Source organism: Ostrinia nubilalis, chromosome 13 (assembly GCF_963855985.1).
Source record: "Ostrinia nubilalis chromosome 13, ilOstNubi1.1, whole genome shotgun sequence".
NCBI lineage: Eukaryota > Metazoa > Arthropoda > Insecta > Lepidoptera > Crambidae > Ostrinia > Ostrinia nubilalis.
Genome location: NC_087100.1, coordinates 9699284 through 9717372, shown reverse-complemented (window position 1 = coordinate 9717372; position 18089 = coordinate 9699284). Strand labels below are relative to the sequence as shown.

The following is an 18089-nucleotide window of genomic DNA, read 5'->3' as shown; positions in this document are numbered from 1 at the left end:
GCTCGTGACCACTGCGTTTGAACTCGACTGTCCCTCTAACGGGACACAATTCAAATTGAAAATAAACTTAATCCGGGATACTAAAGAACCATTCGTCACTGATCAGCAAAAGAGAGTCTAGCTACTGTCGTTTAACGAGGTCGATCTTATTTTGGTTTTGTAAAAAGTTCTGGTAAAAAGTGGAAGAAAGTATCAGATGAAAGAGTTATTTTTAAATTATTGCGTCTATTATAGCACGTTCCCGGGTTTTTTAAGTTCAGGATCAACTCGCAGTTAACGGGTCGAGCACGTGACCGATTGTGCATCGATTGATCCGCAAATCGACGTAGGGCGATCAACAAGCGATATGGCGAACACGATCGCCGATCGCGGCGTGACGAGCTCGTCTGCCTAGGGGCGGTAGGAAAAAACTAATCACATTTTTTCTCACCATCAATTCCAGCTAAGATGAAAGCAGCAAAGCAAAATAGCTCTAACGAGAGCATGAATACACAAAAGCCCGCGTGGTTAATTATTCGCAAATTGACATATTAATGTTTTTCTAGTTTATTTTTTAACACGTTGCGTTATCTGGAGTGTAGAGGTCCATAATTAGAATTTCATTTGCGCTGAGCTATCTGCTGTCGTCAGTTTAGATTGCAATCTACCTATTAAGTAGGCAGATTAATTTAATCAGTATGAAAAAGATCTCTAATTAGAAACCATGGTGAAGAAAATTACCTTTTTTAACCAAGCCGGGTCAGGCAACGGTAAATCGGGGAACGCTCTTTTTCTCTCCACGTAGTACCAGGGGGCCCTGACGTAGTAGTACCACGATATTACTCGCTCCACGGGGTCCCGGACAACGTTCACGTAGATTGGAGATGGATAGCCGAACCTGGAAATATCAAAATGCTCGATTCAGGTTCAGGTAGAAAAATATAATTATGCTAAGCATTACTTAATTGCGTTAATTTTACAACCAGTGATAATGAAAGAATAATTAAATAAACGCTCTCATCTCTATACGAGACCCCTGCTAAGCGTGCGAGCGTTTTACTAAGCTACAGGGGGCCTTATTTAATACGGCGAAATCAGTTTCTGTATTTGATCAACGCAATAAACTACCTAAAGTCCTTCACGCATCATTCCATTGTTATAGGAACTGCACTTGCACCAAGTTGTGTATTAAACATATTGTGTAGTGGTTAATCAGAAGCAAATTAAATCTAAAGAGTTAGGTAGAGCCTCCTGAATCTACTTAAACTAATCTCTTCAACTGCATTCTTAAGCAGGAACTTGGGTTCGACTTCCATGTACTGCTTGGCTCTGTTTTCAACAACACTTGCTAAAATAGATTCTATAGAGATTAAAGAGTTAGTTCCAGTTGATTATAAATTGGTATCATGATGTATAAGAACAACGGCACCGCCTAGAATGTAGAATACGTTCTTTTTATTACCAAATACAGACAATAAGCATTCTTTTGAGATCATTAAAACCACAGACGGCATTAAAATCATAAATTCTTTATCAGATCAGTTACTAGAGCACCAAAGGAATAAAAAGAGGAATGCAATAATTTTAACGCCGGAATACTCGCGTGACGCGCCCACAGCGATGGCGTTTTACGACTCCGAGCATATCACGAGAGATGTTCGCAATGATAGCAAATAGCTGTAATTTTGATAAAAAAAACTGCAATCTTTTGATGCTCAATGAATCGGGCTGGTCAACGCTCGTCGGTACTTTCACTTGCCCATTGTAGTCAGCACGAGACAGCCAAATTAGGATCCACTTTCTTCGTGTAACACAAACAGGTAATTTCGTTACACATGTCGGTAATCCGCTATTGTCTAATTACATGTAACAAGAAGCATCTCTAATCACCCGTGGCAATTAATGTGCTTTTGATATATTCATCGCGTGGGTTATTACCGGTAACATTTGAGCTGCATGATTGATGCTCGAACCCAATCTCTGGTGTGGATCTTATCACCCATCTCGACAGATTTGCCATTTATTATGTGTGTTCAATACCGCTATCTATTTTGCTTTATGTACGAATAAAAACACATTCTAATTAGATTCCGTTGTAAGATCGATATCGGTTTGACTCCAGGGTTAAATTGGAAAACAAGCTTTCTAACATAAATGCTTTGATTGAATGGTAATTTGCTGATAATTTAGGCATTTAACATGACACCTAACTGTGATTAATGTAGGAAGTAATTACCTTAAGTAAAGAAAACTTAGCTTCTGATCGGAGTTAGTTTAAGTAAATAGTAGAACAATATTAACACATTTTTTTTTTGGGGGGCGAGAATCAGATAGTCTGTGCATTGGTAGAGGTAAATATCTAGCAGTGTCTAATTTGTCTAACAAAGGATCATATTATGGCGGGTTTTAGAATCGCGCTGACCGCTCGCTGATCGTCGGCGCTGACAGATCAATACAGTATGTATGTAATTGAAGGGAACGTTCCTGAGTGACGCTGATCGCTCGGCGCCGACGCTTCATACATTTCGGCTGTCAGCGCTGACGGTCAGCGTGCGTCAGCGTGACTCTAAAACCAGCCTAAAGGCTGCGTTTCTTAGTCAGCTGTCTAACTATGAAGCTGTCACATCAACGAATCTACAGTACAGGGTCAGTGTCTATGCACGCTGTTCTCCAACATTTACGATAATTTGTTCACCAATGAATATTGAATCGAAACCACCAGTGGAGTCAAAGTTAAATCCCATCAAAAACAATACTTGTCAAAAAAACCAAGTCTCGCAACTCAGTTGTTCTACGGTAAAAAGTTGTGAGATCCATGTAATACCAAGTCCAGGCCAGGAAATCTTTAACGTTTTACATAAATTATTGACTTGGCCATCGCACTAAATAATTTAATTTACACGTGTTTTCATGCGATGGCCAAGTCAATATATTTATGTAAAACGTTAAAGATTTCCTGGCCTGGACTTGGTATTACATGGATCTCACAACTTTTTACCGTAGAACAACTGAGTTGCGAGACTTGGTTTTTTTGACAAGTATTGTTTTTGATGGGATCTCATTTCTTTTTGTATTTTGTAGACAGCAGTTATGTATCTAGAAAACTGGACCGAAATTGAAAAATTTTACTCGACTTGGCGGTTGCACTACCGTGCCCCCAAATTTCATTTTTTTTTTGTATTTTGTAGACAGCAGTTATGTATCTAGAAAACTGGACCGAAATTGAAAAATTTTACTCGACTTGGCGGTTGCACTACCGTGCCCCCAAATATTTTAGTTTTTCCTTGATTCATACACCAAACACTACTTATATTCCAAATTTGAAGCTTCTAGGTCTGCTAGAAGTGCCTTAGAATTTTGATGATCGGTGAGTCAGTGAGTCAGTGAGTGACAAAATTAAGTAACTTTGACCCGTTATAATTCTTAAACTACTGGTTCAAATTGAATGAAATTTTAAATATACCGTGTCTTTACAATGCCTGCATAGCTAATGAAAATTCAGCCTTCTAGTTTTATCCACAACGAAGTTACAGGCAGTCGAAAATGGCCTGAATTGCTTCGAGAAAAGGATGGTACGGCCGTGCCGCTTATTTGCCGTGCCCCCAGATAGGCATAAGGCAAAATCCCACGACGAATATTAAGATCTATGTAGAGTTTCTATCGCAATAAATGGTCTTTTACTTAGGTGTAGAATTACAATACAGCCGCATGCGTGGCTCGTGCTCATTTTCACTATCAATCCCTAATTTTTAAGTGACCCCTATGAAAACAAAATTCCTGTTATGTATTACCATAGGAATGGCTTAAAAATAGGGATTGATGGTGAAAACGGGCATTAATCTCACGAATGATATTATCTAGAATAGTGACAATACCTAGTGAAGTTAGTGTAGCAGACGTGCTTGATGTAGGAGGCGGGCGGCGCGTGCGCAGCCACCAGCCCCGCCAGCACCTGCTGGTCGGCCGGCGCCAGGCGGATGGTCTCCACGCGCTGCACGGCGTCCCGGTGGAACCCTGGGAAGGAAGAGATTATAAAATAATAAAGAATAATTAACTTTTAAAAAAAATAAAACCGACTTCAAATGCGTGAACACAAAAAAATACTAAAAATTAAAAATATTGCGTATAAAAAAGTTCATCTCCAATTTTCCACCCTTGGGGATGAAATATTTTCTTCAAATTCGCATGAAACCACCCTTTTGATAATACCTATTCAACAAAAAAATAATCGTTCAAATTGATTTATAATCGGCGGAGATATTGCGTATAAAAAAGTTCATCCCCAATTTTCCACCCTTGGGGGTTGTTTTTTCTATTATTAAATTTAAATGGGACCACCCTTGAGGTATTACCTATACGCCAAAAAAAGATTTGTTCAAATCGGTTCATAATTGGCGGAGTTATCGCGTAACAAACATAGAAAAAAAAAAAAAAACATACGGGTCGAATTGAGAACCTCCTCCTTTTTTGAAGTCGGTTGAAAATAAATATTATTTTCAAAAATGGGTCATAATGAGTCTGATATTGTCTTTTTGGTGACAATGTTCTTTACTATAATGAGGTAAGTATTCTTCAAAACGCACCCATTTTGACGTGCACCTACACTTCATGAAATACATTACTTACTATTAGCGAAACAATAAATCTGAGAGGTGTAGTTTAATTGAAAGTCTTTTTTATTTTGTATAAAAACATCACATAATAGGTACCTAATTACAAAAGCAGTGTCAAAAAAGTGAACAGAAAAAAACAAGTGACAATCGAAAAAAACAAATTCATTAAAAAGTAGTTTCTCGCCGGCCAGGTGAGCGGCCAAGGAGTTAGGACGACCTAACTACCTACGAAGGTATGCGACCTTTTACACCTTTTTACTTTTTATATTTTTACTAGATCAGACATACCTTTACAACCAGTAGGTACAGCCGATCTTAGGTATGTGAGCAGTTTATGAGCAAATATTCCTAGTTGACTTATTTCCAGGACTTCGAGTTCTGGAATCAGAATCGTGCTTTCATCTACAAACAATTATTATTTCCATCAGCTTAACAAATGCCGAGTTGCCGCTCCCATCACATCTTCAAGTTTACTGCTGTTTACTCTACCTTCTTCCTTCCTTCATTCCTATTCTTAGTGGTATACAAAAGTGACGTACCAAACTGGTTCCTAATGGCCAGCCGCCTCAGCAGCTCCATGAAGGTCTGGCTGCCGACCTTGGGCACGCGGTTGAAGAACAGCAGCTCCATGCCAGCCCGAGCGGTATTGTTGAGCTCCCAGGGCTCCGGTACCAGCAGCTCGTCCAGGTACTCCTGGTCAATCTCCTGCTGCGACTCCTCGGGCTCGGCCTCCAGGGTACGCTGCGGTTTGCTCCGCTCCTGGAGTGGAAATGTGTGGCTTTAAAGAGAAGTATTCGAAAAGTAGGGCTTAGTTGTTTAAATACATAATATTCTTTTTTTTTTTCATTCATAAAATGCGCTAATATTAGGTACACGAGCAATAACTACGTAGTTGTATATTACCTACCTACCTACAGAACATATAGACGGTTTTAGTCATTTTGACCCTAACTTTAACTATAACCGGTGTTTTTTGTATGGAGTTTGACAGATTTTTTACGTTTTTCAAAGTTAAAGTAAGATGGTGCAACTCAGCTTAAAAGTATCCTAAATAAAACAGCAGTAAATAAATTAGCTGCCATAAAGACTTTCGCCCTAATTAAAAAAAGTTGAAATTGCGTTAATCATTACTATTATTATGAGAGTAACTTTATGCATCCACTAGCGGCCGCCCGCGACTTCGTACGCGTGGATCCCGTTTTACCCCCTTCATCTATCTTACGCGGTTTAGATTTTTCATACAAATGTTTTTTCGCGCTAACTCCCGTTCCCGTGGGAATTTTGCAATATCCTGTTGTAACTAAGCTTTAAGTTTACTAAGGTACCTGCATGCCAAATTTTAAGCGTCTATCTTAAGCGGTTTAGATTTTTCATACAAAAGGATTTTCCCGCTAATTCCCGTTTCCGTGGGAATTCCTAAGTATACTATGACCTGCCCAGTAGTATGAAGAATAATTGTACCAAGTTTCGTTAAAATCCGTCGAGTAGTTTTTGTTTCTATAAGGAACATACAGACAGACAGACAGACAGAGAGACAAAAATTTTACTGATTGCATTTTTGGCATCAGTATCGATCACTAATCACCCTCTGATAGTTATTTGGAAATATATTATAGTACAGAATTGACCTCTCTACAGATTTATTATACAGTGTGAGTCACGTTAAAGTGTACATATGAAAATAGATGAAACTAGACCTATTTTTATCTACAAAAAAGAGGTCAAAAATTTTTTGAGATTTTTTTTAAATTTATTATAGATTTTTTTTTCTTCGAATTACTTATTGTAAAGAAAACGTAATAACTTTTAAACTGAGCGGTATATCCTGATAAAATAAAAACAGTAATAATGCTAAATAACAGGCGATCCTAAAAAAATACATAAAATACACAAAAAAGGCCAACAAATAATAAAAAACGATACTTTTTGAAAAAAATCTGCTTTTAAATTCGTGTTTTTTTGGTTATTTGATAAATTTCTCCAAAAAATGCCCCTATAACCGGTGGTTTTTATTACGTTGTATTATTTTCTATCGTATTACCTTCGTAAAACCAAAAATCGCATGTCTCTATTCCTATCACAACATTTGCTATGATCGTTTGAACAAAGGCCTGCCACAACATTATTCTCCGCTACAGGTAGAGACAATTTTAATTTTAACTAAAATGCTTATTTTACTTCGAAATCTTTTGTTTTTATTTGAAATCTAACTTGTCTTTATCAAAATTACAAATCTAGAGCCATTTTCAGTTTCGTTGTTAATGAAGCATTGAATAGCGCGCCCGGAGAGGCTTAGTTCAAACGATCATTGCAAACGTTGTGATAGGGATAGAGACATGCGATTTTTGGTTTTACGAAGGTAATACGATAGAAAATAATACAACGTAATAAAAACCACCGGTTATAGGGGCATTTTTTGGAGAAATTTATCAAATAACCAAAAAACCACGAATTTAAAAGCAGATTTTTATTTAAAAAGTATCATTTTTTATTATTTGTTGGCCTTTTTTGTGTATTTTATGTATTTTTTTAGTATTGCCTGTTATTTAGCATTATTACTGTTTTTATTTTATCAGGATATACCGCTTAGTTTAAAAGTTATTACGTTTTCTTTACAATAAGTAATTCGAAGAAAAAAAATTCTATAAAAAATTAAAAAAAAATCTCAAAAATTTTTTGACCTCTTTTTTGTCGATAAAAATAGGTCTAGTTTCATCTATTTTCATATGTAAACTTTAACGTGACTCACACTGTATAGATTTTTCGAAATCCTGTCCACTGGAAAAACGAACTGTGGTAAAATCGGTAACACAGCAGAAATAATTAGCATAATTAATAAAAATCACGGAATTTTCGCCTATAAATTGCACTTCATCACTTTGCCATTGTTCAAATAAAGCGTTCCAGAGGTTTATGACGCGTTCATATTTACATACAATGAGCGTAGATGTTTGATAACACTTTTTCCCTATAAACCTTTTCTTCACATGTCCTGTGTTAAATTAATTACTAGTATTACAGTACCTTTCTTTGTGTTGCATGCATGCAATAAGACAACAATAGCTCTTAATAGCTGATCAAAGTCAAGTATTTAGGGTTCAATTTCACGACGCAGTGTTTTCTTGATTTTATCACTATTCTTGTTAACTACCTACCTAGTGCTTACCTGTTTTATGATGTTTATAGGGGGGCTAGATAACTGCAATACCTACTTAAATTTTCGAAATTAATGAAAGTTATAATGCAGGCAGGTGTCTAAGTACTCGTAGCTACGCTGTAAAGCAGTAATACATATTATGTTCATATTAGATAGAACTCCCCTGAAAAAGTTACCAATGCATAGGTACAAGAAAGTAAAAAAGGAGTACTAAATAATACATCTACGATGTTCTTTATAATAAATTTCCCTCAATTTAGAAATAATATTTAACCATAGTCTAATCACCATGAAACATCATAGCATTTTTTTGTCTTTTATTAATTATCTAGTTTATTACGAAGTACATCATCGGCCGATTTCATGACAGTAATAATCTAATGTATAGCACAGAAATTACAAACGTGTGTGTTCTAAGATACTAGCTGCTTTGCATAATAATTGTATACCTACAATCTGAAATAATACTTTAACCATAGAGGTTCATCATAGAACATCGATGCAATTTATTTGTTTCAATTAAGTTCCGAGGCAAGATAATAGCAAGCAATCGTTTAACATAGGATCATTAGAAAACTCGATGTAGCCGAAAGCAATTACTTATAAAAATAAAAAATACATAAGAAAGACTAAAGAACTATGTGTTTGTTTGAAAAGTTTACGAAATATCAACGTACTCGTAACCATGGTTTATAGGTAATTAAAAAGTTCAACCATAAATCTAAAAATATTATCATAATGCACCTACTTTATCATACTAAATGAGCCATTAAAAGGTATATCTATAAATCTTCTATGATAAACCCGTAAATCAAAAGAGCTTGTGTATTGTATTGTAATATGCTCATTTGCATGCTAGTTAAATATTGTAATTACTGTCACTGAGTATGTAATTATTTTGTAATCTTGATCTAAACAAACGTAAACGAGAAGATTACTTAATTAACGGCTATTCATTAACTATGTCTCGCGTAATTAACAACATATTCTAATATTATCTTATTCTAATTTCAAAAGGGACAATATTATTTGATCCTCTAAAAACTAATTGATCTTTTTTGTATGTGCACTTTTAAAAATAAATGATGTTTTTTATTATATTTTATCTTTATATTAATTATTGGGTCTATATTAGTTGATCTACGGATAAATTATGAATGATCTTCATTAAAGGTAACATAATATTCATGTTTAATATACTCTTTTAATATTTGGTAAACAAAAATAATATTTGATCCTCTTTTTTAGTTATTGATCTTTAATTTTGTTAATTTGATGATTTTTATATCAAGTTTGCCTTTTAATATTGATCACCTAATAAATACATTTCGATCTATGTATAACTTAACTTTAAAATATATTTGATCTAACAAAAAATATTATTGGTTAATATTTTTAATTAAAAAATATCTTTTAATTTACGCGGTACTTTGTGGTTGAGTGACAATCGTCCGTCATTGGTTACTGAGTTGGCCAAGGGCTTAGCGGCCAATAAGCAAGCAGAATGGTACATTGCCATGTTTGTTTAAATTACAAGCTTTGCTTAGTTTGGGACTAGAGGCGCTATGTAAAATAATTTCTTACTTCTGACATCCCTGAACCCGACATCATAATTTTTACCTCTTTATTTTTTTCAAATCGCAAGGTTGATTTTCTCTTAGTATACCGATCTCGACCGTGATCAGTGACCATAAAGTCATCTGTCAACGGGTCGATTAGACACGATAAAAGCACTAAACGATATTTGTTTACTTTTAGTGCGACATCGGGTCGTAAGGACCTGATAAGTTTTTTTTCCAAATAAGTATTTACTGTGTTTGACGAAAAAATTGCAAAACAATATTTATATTTCGTACTACTGAAAAGACCGAATATATCATCCCGCACCAACGCATCCAGCACCTAAGGTCAATTTGACCCGATAACGCAGTGTGAACGTGTTAAGTATGCTTTTTTAATAAAAAAAAATCTTTAAACATCAAGTGCCTTTAAATAGTTTCCATCCTTTGACTACAACTTAATAAAAATAAGTACCATAACATAATTATTTTGAAGATTATTTGATATAGACAAAAAATAATTTATACAAATCGAATTATTTAAAAAAGTATCACAATATTGAATATTTGGTGCTCATTTCTTTTATTTTTGAGGACCAACAAGTAACGATCAGATATAATTTTTACATCTCAATTTTTTTTTGCGTAGTTCAAAAGAGGTTAAAATATCGATCGATTTCATTTATTTTATGTCTCAAAGAAAGAGGATCAATCATTAAAATAGATGACCATTTAGATTTTTTTATTTGCCGTTTTTGCTAATTTAAAAAGATCATTTAAATACATGCCATTTAAAAACATAATATCTATGTAAGTAGGTAGATTGTAGGGTAGGTCTACTACCTAGTTGGTTTCCATTTCTATTTAGGTAAATGGATATAGTATAACTGATTAACATTCCTAACAGCTATTTTAAGTGAAATATTAAGTTATAAAATATGAATAGATACCTTGATAGAAATGCTTTAGGTTTTGAAACTTAAGCCTTATTTTGTTGATCTTTTTCCAATGGGATTGTGATACTGCAACATTATTTTATGAGCTTTTCCCAAACTTACAGCGCCAGTGTGCCTTCGTATCGCCTCCAAAGCTTCTTTGTACTCCTGCGCGGAAGCGAATGCGGCGTGTTCCGTGCGCTCTGTGGCGGCCCCTGAGGACAAAGGAGAATAATAATCAATAAATTAATGAACATAGGGAAATACTATCGCATACTGGTGCATCTTTAAAATTAAAGTTAAAATAATTATGAATGCATTATGCCCGTTTTCACCATCAATCCCTAATTTTTAAGTGACTCCTATGAAATCAAAATTCCTTTTATATGTTACCATAAGGGTCACTTAAAAATTGGGGATTGATGGTGAAAACGGGCATTAGCCTAAGCGTGGGCGAATTCAGGATAACCTAACTGTGTAGACACAATAGAAATCAATTGTTACGCAGTCTTATATGAACTCTTGGGGTTTGATGGCCTAATAAGCTTTTATTGTTCACTCCTTAAGGTAATATGCTGATCAGTTATAAAAATTTGTAACTTTCATAATTAAACATAAGTTTCACCATCAAACTTAAAAGTTTGAAATATGAATAACTTGAGAAAATAATTAATAATGGATTTTCAGTTTTCAGTAAAACTTGACGATGATTAAGAAATCGGTTGTCATCTTTAAAGGATCACGAAGTTGGTGGCTACTAAAAAATTAGGGGTTGACAAAGTTCAAAAAGTTTGTTAACCTTAATTTTTTATTAAAAAGTACAAAACCTCTTTCAAATGGGTATTTTCATTAGGAGATGGCTTTTTTAATCAAAATGTAACGCTCCAAAGAGCATGCCAAGTTACTTTCTGTGGTTATTTTTTGCCGCGTTCGTGTATATTTGGCATTGAAAAAATCTCAATTCTCGACAATTAGGTATTGTCGTGGCACTCAGTCGTGGCCGGCTGGCTGATGACTCTAGCCTAGAACTAATCGGTCAAACTAAATTACAAGTATCATATTAAATCTATAAATTCCAAGCCTCAAGCTATTTTTGTAGTTTTTACAACATCATCCTAATGACTAAACACACATTCTTCTCCATTATTACTAATGACTAGGTAGGATCCTGAAATTAAGTGTAATGAATCACTGATACCTAGCAATCGTTGGTATTGCAAAGCATTTGGATATGGGCAAGTTGGTTTTTTCATAACCAAACTTTTGTAATGTAAAAAGCCATAATACATGGAACTCATCACTGGGTAACTCTTTTGAAACATACTGATACATAGTTGATCGTGAGAAATTTGTATGGGTTGAAATTAGGTATTGGTATTATGAGTAGATTTTAATACTTTATCCTATGCTCGATCACAGATAAGTTGCCAAGAAGTGTAATATTTAGAGTAGTACAAGAAACGCAATCAAAATAAAAAAATAAAACCAAATTAACTACCTACTAAGACTTCAATTCAGTTATTTCCGCTCAGCGCGGACAGTCCTGTAATTAGTTTTAAATTAATTAAAAAAACTTACTTTATACCTCATTCGGTTAAATTCAATGCTGAAACTATCTATGTATTATAAAATTTATTCATGTAGCTTTCCATCCAGGCTAATAAATAAGGTAGTGAACCAATAATTTTAATCTTGTCTGATTCATAGAGCAGTACTGACGTTTCATAAATAAATTAAACCCACAGTGACAAACAGTAGTGGAGGCGTAGTGGCCATTATTATTTCCTTTAATATTGTTCCTTATGTTTATGCAGTTAAAGGTTTTATAGCTTCGCTTCCGCGAGTTTTCGCCAGTTGCTTATTAAAGCTACGAGAAACTTATTCACTATAAATCAAGACTGGTTTCATTGGCCATTGATTTATGTTCCATATGGTCCGAACGAATAAAACTATTCTGATTTAGTTCCTCTGTGGTTTAGAATTCCGGGTGAAAAATAATATCTGAAATATTTTTGGGCATTTTGCAAGTTTTGTGGAGGGTTCCTTACTCCTATTTGCGTTTAAAGTTTAAAAAAGGCACAGTTCACCGAGGAACTGTCAGTCAGGAAATGTTTTTGTAGAATCTCTTGTAGATAATGTTGTGGTGTCAAAGTTATACAACCAAAATAAGCCCGCGCGAGGTCCGGTTCCGCACGAGCGTCCCTATCGTCTCTCGCGAATCTGTAATAGGCCTTTATTGTGCTTTGAGCCGTTTAGGTTCGGTACACTTACGTTAAAAAATACATGTTGTGTTCCAAATGTACTTGCAGGTATAAAATGCATAATAAAACGTTAATCTCATATTGAAATATGTTTTGAAGCAGTGCGCAGTAGCACAGACGTATCAAACGAAAATAAGCTAATAGGATATGTTTGGAATTATTGGCGAAGGTATGTAGGTACGTACACTCACCTGAATGCTTTCCTCAATAGGTATGCTAAATTATACCTATTGAGGAAAGCATTTAGGTCAGTGTAAATCTACATTCCTACGCAATAAAGATTAACTACCCTTTGATGCGTTTAAATGAATGATGAGATACATATAAATGATGATTTTCAGACTATACTACAATTGAATTTAAACAAGTAAGTAAGTAATCTAGTTTATCTTACAATCTCCTGGATGGTACACAATACGTCTGATCAAGGAAAGTGTGAGGTGGCGTGAAATTTGAACTTTCGCTCGCAAGAAATCCTTGAGATTTGGGTTAATCGCCTTTTGTATTCAAATGGAAAATAAAAGACGACGCGTTGTTTAAAATTTAAAATTGTAATTATACAGCTACACAAATGTTTTACACGTATACATACACTTTACACACCTATAAATAATACTACAGGTAATACCATCCAAGAGTGGTCATCTTAACCTAGTTTCAGCTAACGTAAATACAAGTTCATTTGTTACCATCAGTCCGGCCTCAGGGAATGGTACAACGAATGATGGACCATAGCCGTAGGTGGCGAATGATGGGACATTAACGAGAACAAACCGATACCTACTCTAAACACCACAAGATTAATGCTGTTGATTGATGATATTTTAAACCTATATCACTCTTGTAAAGCTTCCTTCGTTTGAATTTTAATTATGCGAATTATTCAGTCAAATGACTCAACCTCTACAGGCCGTGTCATCATCTTCGTTTATTGATCGTGGAAATGAGGTGTAATTTATCAGCAATTTGCAAGTTCCATATTCATTATTCACTCTAGATTTTCATAAAAGCATCCGATCGGACGGATTGCGGCAAGAAACGGGGCAAAAACACCCACTCACCATTACAGTGTAGACTGTACTAATAAGCCGTTTCTGAACCGCAAAAACTACATCTTCATTTCTAATAATAACGGCGACTAAGAAAATAAATAAGACGGCAGCTTTAATATATGTTATAATAATGATGTCGAAGTGAAAAAAGAGGATGAGCGTAGCGGCATACATCCGGTCGGGTCCTATTGTCGTGCTCTACAAGTTGGCGAAGGTGAGCAATCTACGTTCCATTAGCGATTGACAGGGAAGTCAATAGAATACCTGCTGGATACGCATAAAGCGAATTATATCCGTTCTTTGTAAATTGCCGGCTAATAATTTCATTATAACGATTAGTTATAACTTATGAGGAATGTAGTAAAAGAAAGTAGTGTCTATGATAAATGCACAATTTATTTCGCAACAAGTTTTATTTTTGTTACAAATAAAAAATATTGCTATTCAAAATACATTCTTCACGCGAAAAAAGGGGAAAATTGTTAAGTTGACAGTGAACGATGATGCTCGAGTTTTAAATGGGATGTTGTTGCTAAAATACGTTTTTTACGTCCAATCTATCATAATACAGACTACATTTTGTAAAAAATACGGTAACATCAAAATTATATTGTAGCACATTACAGCCTGCGTGGCGATCTGACGATGAGTTACGAAAGCTTTAGTTAAATAAATTTGTTTCATTAATAATAATGCATAAAAACAATTGAATAAAACTAGTTCATTCATTGCTATTTTTGCACGCGCTAAAGTCATTAAACTTGCAAATAATACTACAAACAAATCGTTCCACATTAAAAGCGTCATTTATTGTAATTCGCAACCCGCGTTTACGCTCCAAAAATTATACGTTTCTACGAAGATTAATACCTTAATGGCAAATGAAGACATCGAGTAAATACGGCAGAACCGAAGAAAATCGCGTGAGACCCAAATGAAGACGACTTAATGATCGCTATTGCCCTGAGCTGCGCCCGCGCCGTAATTCTCCTAATTTAATATACAATTTTAATTTTCCTTTACTGCGGTATCATATCCACCATTCAATAGGTAATTCGGTGGCTGGAACTCAATACCAAAACTCGATATCAAGTATAAACGAAAGATAATAATGATCGTACCTACTAAGAAGTTTTCAGTAGTTTTTTTTGACAATAACTACGAATTATCATGGTAAAAATTAGTAGCACTTGACTCTACCATTATGTTAAGTTACAAAAACTGAAACTCAGATATTTTTAACGCTTTAAAAGCACTGATTGAAACTTAATGCTCCAAATCAAGACACGTGTCAGTTTGTACCGAGGAGAGTAATTGCTACTTTCAATTACTAGTCTATTAGCTACCATTAAGTGGGCGTTGTTACGTAAGTAATAACACTTATTTTATTCGATGCACGCCAGTATACGATGTTTAGCTGAATAGATAAACTTTTCAACAATTACGTCTTACATTAACACTAATACGCTGCGCTGTTTTAGTGCGTCGTTTTTATCTTACATTTTTCTATATCAAATGAAAATATCGTGTCATAATATTATTATTAGAACATGTTGATGATTTTTAGTCTTTTTATAAAGATAACATTTCATTACAATTTTCTGTCATAGGCCCGATGCTACACATTTCGAAAAAAAAAAAAAACAGTCTGATGTGCTGTCAACTAATTATCACCCCTATCAAGATACATATTTATAAGTTGCACATAATTAAGACTATAATAAGAACTTGCAAAGGATGAATAGTTAGGTAAATGTTCAAGAAAATAAGGTACATGTACAAATGTCATTTGCCATATGCAATTAGTGGCTTAGCTCAGGATAGTCACCTACACTACTTAATTACACCACAGCCTTTAAAAGCCAAAGAATCCCTTGAAAGTATCATGGCAATAAAAACATCTGGTATTTCAAGATATTCTGTCGTACAGCAGTTCTCAAACTGCTTCTGTAATAATGCTGTGTACGGCAATTCGGTACCATTAAGGAAGCCGAGTAAGCATAATATTGTCTATAAATATTTCATATTATCGAGTAAATATGGAAATCTCAAAGATGTTATTAAGGAATGGTAATATAGTTAATAGACACATTATAAAGATATTAAATACTAGTAGTATCGGGTAGCTGCTGTTTAGCAAAAAAGGCAATAGTTTGCTACAAAAAACAGGTACTGTTTTCTTTAATGTTCCAAAGCGTTTATTGTAGAGCTCACAAATGACAAAAGAAGTGAGATAGTTTCGGAACCTGTACTCTGCTCTGCCTAGCTCTATTACCCCCTTTTTCTCCCCATTTTCTGAGAAGGCGCGTTCTTGCTAGCATTCAATGCAGGATACACACAGGCTACTTTTTGTTCTAATTGAAGCACAACAGACTTCTTTAATTGGCTCAGCATTTCAGACCTCCAGTTTAACGGAACAACTTCTCATATTTATTAATACTGCGGTTTTAATTACTTGGCTATGACAAATTCTGCAAAAAGTGAGCCAGTTTTCTTAATAAACTTAAACTAATTTTTACCGTTCAGTAGATAAGTTGCTAATTATTTTCTAGTCTTCAACAGAGTGCTGAAATTACTGAATCAAAACTTAACATGCTACAAAATGCATTTCCAAAAGAAAGTGGTTGTTAAACGTGCTGTAATAATTTAAGCAGCATCTAAATACAAAAGAGTTACATACTTTACATAAATCTTCAGTTCAGCCTTGCATGTTCATACAAATGCATACATTTCGGATATAATGTTTGTGCCATTGTCTTCTCTTGTTACGAGGAAATAAATGTATTACAGCAATACAATAGTGCACATTTTCTAAAAGCGAGGAGGCAGGACCCGGCCTATGAATAACATTGCACCCATGGACCTATAAAAAAAGGCGGACGGAACTCGCGCTACAACAAAACTGTGACGCAAAATTTTGGCGTTTGTCTATTGTGTGAGTGAATTTAGGGATGCCATGTTAGCCAAAACATTTTACCCATTTATTTTAAGAAAAACATAGATCGGCAGATGTTACTTGGAAATGTAGACAGAATTATTCCGTGCCATTTTAAAAGGATGAAAGGTGAATGCGTTGAGGTAGGCGCGAAATTTTCAATGTTCAAATTTTCTTACATTGTTTTGTAACACTTTTTTCTTGGCGAGATTAATTACTTCTAGCTATTTCTAGTACTTTCCTCAATGTTTATATTAAAATAACATTGTAATGTATCTTGATTGATCATGGATTCGGAAAGTTCTAGAAATTTGACATAATATTCTGAGTGAAACGAAACGCGCGGGAGACGGTCCGAATACTGCTAGTGGAGTTTCTTGTATTTCTAAAGGTTCAATTAATTAATTAAATTTAAATCAGAGGAGCAGTTTTGTGAGTTCTCATATCGAAATTATTCAATAAGAGGCTAGTTGACTCAAATAGAACTTATTGAAAATAAAAATAAAAATAAAAATAAAAATAAAAATAAAAATGAAGAAACATTTTTATTGTTTGTTGTTGTTGTTGGGTTTGATTCGGACCTCGAGTCAGAGGTGATGACCGACGCCTCTCAAACACTCAAAAGTGTCCCTTTGCTCTGCTGGCCGTGCTCGCGAATGGAAGTTCTGGTGTACGTGGTGTCATAGTTAGAGATGGGTTTCCACCCGGGTAAAAACCCACATGAGGGTAAAAACCCAATAAAAACCCGTTTCATTCCACCCGTGGGTGTTTACACCGGGTGAAAACAAATAATTTTATAATTATTTCAATTGGTATCTTTTCTTTATTTTTATTGAATTTTTCTCATTTAAGTTTATTGATTAATAAGTAATAAGTCAAATTTAACACTTATATGCATTTATATCGTGGCCAAATCGTAAAATTGATCACGTTATGATGATGTGACCAATTATTTTATAAAATGGTGTTATTTTAAGAATCGTTGAACCGATTTAGAAGAAATTTAGTAGGAACACAATAATTTGTGATCATGGCAAGGACATGGAGGGGGGGGGGGGGGTGATGCCAAAGATGCCAAACTCTCTCTTTGATGACATTACGGTATAAAGTTACAAATAACAACACCAACTACAAAGTACTTCTGCTTAAAAACTTGAAATCGAACCGCCCTTCCGCCACTGTAACGCATTGTAACGTTTTTCAAGACCTCCTCTCCCCCCAGATTGCATTACGTAACACTAGAACGCCCCCTTAGCAACAAATACCACTTCTCACTTTAAAAAAAAACGCTATTTTTGTTTTCACCCACCAGAATGGGTGATAATGGGTAAAAACCGGGTTTTTACCCAAATCACCCAGTTTTAACCCAATCGGGTGAAATGGGTTTTTACCCACTACCCATCTCTAGTCATAGTGTCCCGATTCCAAGAGGTCTGAACCGTGCCATTCCCAAATAAACGGGCAGGGCACGCATCGTCATCCTCAGCGAAGATAAGGGAATTCTCGGATAAATCCGAAAGCCCCGTAATTTTGCGGACCCACTGCCACGTGCTACACTTGGACCCACGCTTGATCGAGATTTTGGTTGGGCAGTGCTC

The 18089-nt window shown here is 35.0% G+C and overlaps 1 protein-coding gene across 1 annotated transcript in view; it reads right to left on the bottom strand.

Annotated features, from left to right (window-relative positions):
• LOC135077618 (heparan sulfate 2-O-sulfotransferase pipe) overlaps positions 1-18089 on the bottom strand; it is a 98097-nt gene that overhangs the window by 11727 nt on the left and 68281 nt on the right. The window contains exons 3-6 of the mRNA XM_063972173.1: positions 10367-10458; positions 5132-5351; positions 3855-3993; positions 721-877 (exon numbers count right to left, since the gene is read on the bottom strand). Coding sequence (XP_063828243.1) covers positions 721-877; positions 3855-3993; positions 5132-5351; positions 10367-10458 — 608 coding nt within the window. The remainder of the gene's footprint in view (positions 1-720; positions 878-3854; positions 3994-5131; positions 5352-10366; positions 10459-18089) is intronic.